General features: G+C 41.0%; 1 protein-coding gene across 1 annotated transcript in view; it reads right to left on the bottom strand.

The window, feature by feature from the left end:
* Positions 1-1,115: 1,115 nt before the first annotated feature.
* Positions 1,116-6,745, bottom strand: part of LOC142110729 (vomeronasal type-2 receptor 26-like) — a 95,984-nt gene continuing 90,354 nt past the window's right edge. Inside the window, exon 4 of the mRNA XM_075193778.1 lies at positions 1,116-2,023. Coding sequence (XP_075049879.1) covers positions 1,116-2,023 — 908 coding nt within the window. The remainder of the gene's footprint in view (positions 2,024-6,745) is intronic.

Raw genomic sequence — 6,745 nt, 5'->3', positions numbered from 1 at the left:
ACTCTTCTACTAACATACAAGGCCATCAACAAAATTGCACTAACATGCATCTCCTCACTTGTCTCAAAATATGTCCCTACTCGAAAAGATCTGCGTCACTCTTCCACTCTCATCACCTCCTTGGTTACAGGACATTTTTTGGGCTGCACCCACTTTGTGGAATTCACTCTCTCGCACAATAAGACTTTCCTTTAGTCTTCAAACCTTCAAGCGTTCTCTTCAGACAAGTTTATAATATTCCTCAACCACCATCTTAATCTCGCTAGGTTATCCTATTTCCACCATCTACACAGGTAACACAAGACAGCAACCCTCTGACTGAATAGTGTGGCTGAGCATACAGCCCACTAAATTGTTTGCAACCTTTGCATTCTAGCTTGACAAATATTCAATATGATGTAGCACTTACCCTTGTGTATCAAACCATTGTCCCATAGATTGTAAGCTTGCGAGCAGGGCCCTCTTACTTCTCTGTCTGTGTGTATTTCCCAGTATTGTTTTATTACTGTGTGCTACAAATTGTAAAGTGCTACTGAATCTGCTGGTGCTATATAAATCATGTTGAAGAATGTTGATGATACCATGTTTACATGGCACAAGGAACACTGACATTAATGTTTCTGCTTTAATGGTCATAATTTATTTGCTTTTTAGAACAATTTAACTTTTTTTGGTAGAGTTTCAAAAGTTATGTTAAATTGTAAATCATGTATAAGTATAAGAAGTCTTAATCTGACATATTTATGTGGACGTTTTTCTTATCTATGGATTTTTTCTTTGTAATAAAGCTATTTCCATTGATTTCATGCCTGATACCATGCCTATATAAAGTTACTTCACATTTGGAAGCAGACAAGAGCTGTCCATGTATTTAGATCTAACTATTATTGGTCTTTGAATTGCACATGAAAATTTTATGTAATTGCACTTTGTGTTGGTCCCATTACAATTTACCTTCTGTAGGGGGCAGCTGGGATAGATTTAGATATTATTTTCAATAGTTCCAGGTGAATCTATATTTATTTGCATATACAGTCTTACAACACAAACTGAGTGTAATTAAATATGGCTCAGATAACAAAGACAAAGTACATGAGGGTACAGTATGTAATGTTCTACAAATTGCTCTTCTCCAGCATAACTTTTCTGGAGTTCAATTCAGGTTTTAGAAGCAGAATGTAGAGTTTTGGGAAAAATATACAGCCAAGAATTCCAGCACATGAGGACAATATGGCGAATATCTCCACAGCCACCATGTATTTCCCTTTGCTGCTCAGATAGGCCGGGATCATTGCAATCCAGACACTGCAGAACACCAGCATGCTGAAGGTGATGTACTTGGCCTCATTAAAGCTGTCCGGTAATGTCCTCACCATGAAAGCCAGAACAAAACTCACAGCCGCCAGAATCCCCATGTAACCCAACACAGAGTAAAACCCAATCACTGACCCTTCATTACACTGAATGATGATCATTCCCTGGTAAGTGTGGTGGTCATACTCTTGGTAGGGAGGAGAAACAGACAGCCAAATACCACAAATCAGTCCTTGGACAAAGGAGCACACAATGACCACATAATTAGGTACTTTATATGTGACCCACTTCCTCCAGGCACTGCCAGGTCTGGTGGCCTTGAAAGCAATGCAGACGGTTACAGTCTTGGCCAGTACAGAAGAGACAGCAGTGGAGAAGAAGATCCCAAATGAGGTTTGTCTCAGCATGCAGGTTATATCCACCGGCCGGCCGAGGAACAAGAACACACAGAGGAAGCTCAGCAAGATGGAGACCAGGAGAATGAAGCTTATAGCCCGATTATTGGCTTTCACAATTGGAGTGTTCCAGTAATAAATAAAGATTCCTAATATAAATAATGTTATGATAGAACAAGATAAAGCTATTACTGAAGAAATTAGCACTATAACATCTTTATCATAGGACAGAAAGTCGTATGTTCTAGGAATACAGTTCATTCTTCTCTCATCCGGCCACTCTTCATCTGGACATTTATGGCAGAAGTCACTGTCTAAAATTAAGTATAGAAAACACATGTATTATTTGTGTGGTCAGTAATGTGTTCAGTATAAAAAATAAAACAACATGCAAGATCAAAAAAGTAAAACAAATAATATCATGTAAGCATATTGTTATATCTTATAACAGACTTTTTTTAGCGTATTGATTTTAATGAAGCAATTTTATTGCATCCTTACGTTAAATTGTTTTTTTAATGAATTTTGTGCATATGTAAGTATGTACGTATGGTTGTAAGTATATCAGTGTGGATGTGTCTTTGTAACCATACTATTATTCATATATTGTATGAGTATATATTTATAAATTTGTATATATAAGCTATATGCATATACGTATTGTTGATTGAATGTATGTGTATAAATGTATGTTTGCAGATAAATGTATTTTTTAAATGTTATATATATATATATTAATTATAATGCGATACATGTTTGAGATGATTTCTGTACTATTTTGGAATATATGTGTAGAAATTGAGAGCATTAATTGATGCTTTCCCAATCCCCTTTCTCTCTTATAACTTTCATTTAATCCCTACCAACATCCCCCCCCCGTTCATTTCTTCCCCTCCACTCTCATCTGTATGCCTCACTCATCAACACTCTCTTACAATATTTAATACCTTCATCATCTCCTTCCAACTTTTATCATCTACTTCAAATACTTTTCACTATTACCCCCTTTCTTATTACCCCCTTTTATCATACCACCCTTATATCCTAAGTATATAGGCATGCGCACAGGGTGTGTCAGTTGTGCCCAGGCACACCCTAATGCACAGCTGCAGGCAACAGCACCAGAGCATGGATTCAAAGCACAGTATTATTCTTTGGCAGCTTGCCCCTCCTCCAGGACCCTCTTCTTAGTGTCCACCTCCTCCCCTATGTGTGAATGTCACTGGTGATATCTCACATGGGACATGCATCACATGACAAGGGCTGCCACATGTGAGCAATCTGCAATCTACCTCTCCAACACTGCACAGCTGGAAGAAGCTAAGTGTGATTGGGGAGTGGAGGGCTCTTAATGTAATGAGGTGGGCTTTTAATTTATTCTTGGGCGATGGCCAACTATTAAATTGTGGGTGCTATTAAAGTATTTGGGGGACATTTATTTTAATAGTGGGGCTTATAAATTTAAGGTGTGTTGATGGATTCTTTAATTTATTGCTGGTGTGGTACAATATGTGTTCAATGATAATGAGTATGTATATATGAAATTGGGGCACTACTGTGTTACATAATATGAACTGGGTCACTATTGTGTGGAATAATATGAATTTGAGGCACTACTGTGTGGTATAATATGAATTGAAGGAAAAAATGTGTGGCATAATGTGTGCTGGAGTACTTCATTGAGGGTTAGTGTGAATTGTAGGCACTACACTGTGACATAATATGAACGGGGGGTACTACTGTGTCATATAATATGAACTGGACCTCTGCAATGAGGCATAATATGAACTGTAGGGACTAATGTGTGGTATAATATGAATTGGGGACACCAATGTGTAGTATAATATGAATTGGGGACACTAATGTGTAGTATAATATGTACTGGGGGCACTAATTTGTTTTATAATATGAATTGGGGACACTAATGTGTGTTATAATATCATCATCATCATCATTTATTTATATAGCGCCACTAATTCCACAGCGCTGTACAGAGAAGTCATTCACATCAGTCCCTGCCCCATTGGAGCTTACAGTCTAAATTCCCTAATATAGACACACACTCACACACAGACACAGACAGACAGAGAGGTAGAGACTAGGGTCAATTTTGATAGCAGCCAATTAACCTACCAGTAGGTTTTTGGAGTGTGGGAGGAAACCAGAGCCCCCGGAGGAAACCCACGCAAATACAGGGATAACATACAAACTCCACACAGATAAGGCCATGGTCGGGAATCGAACTCATGACCCCAGTGCTGTGAGGCAGAAGTGCTAACCACTGAGCCACTGTGCTGCCCATAATATGAACTGGTGACACTACTCTGCGGTATAGTATGAACTGGGGGCACTGATGTGTGGTATAATATGAATTAGGGGCACTACTGTGTGGTATAATATGAACTGGGGGCACTAATGTGTGGTATAATATGTACTGGGGACACTAATGTGTGGTATAATATGAACTAGGGCCACTAATGTGTGGTATAATATGAATTAGGGCCACTAATGTGTGGAACAATATGAACTGAGGACACTGCTGTTTGGTATAATATGAACTGGGGACAATACTGTGTGGTATAATATGTACTGAGGACACTAATGTGTGGTATAATATGAACTGGGGGCACTAATGTGTGGTATAATATGAACTGGGGGCACTAATGTGTGGTATAATATGAACTAGGAGCACTAATGTGTGGTATAATATAAACTGGGGGCACTACTGTGTGGTGTAATATAAACTGAGGACACTACTCTGTGGTATAATATGACCTGAGGACACTACTGTGTGGTATAATATGAACTGAGGACACTAATCTGTGGTATAATATGAACTGGGGGCACTAACGTGTGGTATAATATGAACTGAGGACACTGCTGTGTGGTATAATATAAATTGAGGACTCTACTGTGTGGTATAATATGAATTGGGGACACTACTGTCTGTTATAATAGGAACTGAGGACACTAATGTGTGGTATAATATGAACTGGGGACACTAATGTGTGGTATAATATGAACTGGGGACACTAATGTGTTGTATAATATGACCTGAAGACACTAATGTGTGGTATAATATGAATTGAGGACACTATTGTGTGGTATAATATGAATTGAGGACACTACTGTGTGGTATAATATGAATTGGGGACTCTACTGTGTGGTATAATATGAACTGGTGACACTACTGTGTGGTATAATATGAATTGGGGACACTACTGTGTGGTATAATATTAACTGAGGACACTAATGTGTGGTATAATATGAATTGAGGACTCTACTGTGTGGTATAATATGAACTGGGGACACTACTGTGTGGTATAATATGAACTGAGGACACTGCTCTGTGGTATAATATGAATTGAGGACTCTACTGTGTGGTATAATATGAATTGAGGACACTAATGTGTGATATAAAATTAATTGAGGACTCTACTGTGTGGTATATAATGAATTGGGGACTCTACTGTGTGGTTGTCACTCACCGGACCGTGAGTGCCTCTGCGCTGGTGCGTGGTTCCCTAGCCTTCCTGCCGGCGCCTGTTCTGAGCCGCGGCCGCCCGCCATTTTTATGCACTGCGCATGCGCAGCATCCAAGAATTTATTATCTTTGCTTTTAATCTCATTGGTGGATCAGGCACCTCTCCCTATTTAGGGCACCTGTGCTCATTACCTCATTGCCTGATCTTGAGTCTCATTCCCTGTGAGTCTCTGAAGGTATCTCCTGTGTCCTGCTAGTGTCTTCAGCTTCCTGCTGATTACCTGTGCTACTCATCGGTGGTTTCCATACCCGCTACTGATTCCTGTATCCTACTCGTGTCCTCAGCTGGCTTCTGGATTACCTGCCCTGCTCACCTGTGGTTCCCATACCCGCTACAATCGTTCAGCGTCCCTGCTGTGCCTGCATATTCTCGTGGACAAGCTTCTCTACTCATCAGCGGTATGCTTACTTGTTTTTGACTATCAACTGTTACCTTGCATATCCGCTTAGGACAAGCTTCCCTACTCAGCAGCGGTATCCATACCCGCTATAGACTATTTGCTGTTCGCTGCATATCTGTTTGGAACAAGCTTCTCTACTCAGCACTGATATGCATACTTGTGATTGACTATCAGTTATTATTCCGCATATCCGCTTTGTTCAAGCCTCTCTACTCAGCAGCGGTATACATACCGTTATAGACTATTAGCTGTAAACGCTGCATATCTGTTTGGATCAAGTTCCTCAGTGTCTTCATACCGTTATTGACTCTTTGCATGCCTCCACTCATCCGCACCTGAACTACTCCTCACTTACTAGCAGTGGTACAACTTGCTGTACGCAGACCACTGACTTCCCCGCTACCTACCTGCACCTGGACAAGTCTTCTCACCATAGCAGTGGTACAACTTGCTGTATGCAGACCACTGACTCCCCGCTACCTACCTGCACCTGGACAAGTCTTCTCACCATAGCAGTGGTACAACTTGCTGTACGCAGACCACTGACTCTCCTGTTACCTTCCTTCACCTGCTCACGTCCAACCTGGTCTCCGTGGTTCAAACCTGCCTTTCCACTATAGATGCAAGTCGCTGACTCATCTGCCAATATAGCTGCAAGTCGCTGACTCATTTACCAGTATAGCTGCAAGTCACTGACTATCATCATTTCCATTGGCATCCTCTCTCCATCTGCTGTTATATACGTTCCTCTATTCACCCTGCTGCCAGAGGACCGCTGTGCAAACTCCGCCTCTCTGGTATGCATAGTCAACTGGTGAAATCCTGGGCAAGACTCCTAGTGCCCGTGACAGTAAGATCAGGCCATGACAGACCCAGGATCGGAACCAACAGCTAAAGAGATGCTGCAGTACCTGGTTACTCGGATTGAACAACAAGATGTTCGACAGCAACAGTTGTTTCAATGTTGTCAGGCTTTAGCCGCCCGAGGAATCCCTGAGCAAAATGTAGCAGCTACTGTTGATCCTCTAGTACCTCCATCTTCTTCCCCAGCGCTATCCCAGGTGTCTACTGCTTCCACGTTACACCTGCCT

Source organism: Mixophyes fleayi, chromosome 1, assembly GCF_038048845.1.
Source record: "Mixophyes fleayi isolate aMixFle1 chromosome 1, aMixFle1.hap1, whole genome shotgun sequence".
NCBI lineage: Eukaryota > Metazoa > Chordata > Amphibia > Anura > Limnodynastidae > Mixophyes > Mixophyes fleayi.
Note: the sequence above shows the minus strand (reverse complement) of the source record. Positions and strands in the feature narration are given on the sequence as shown.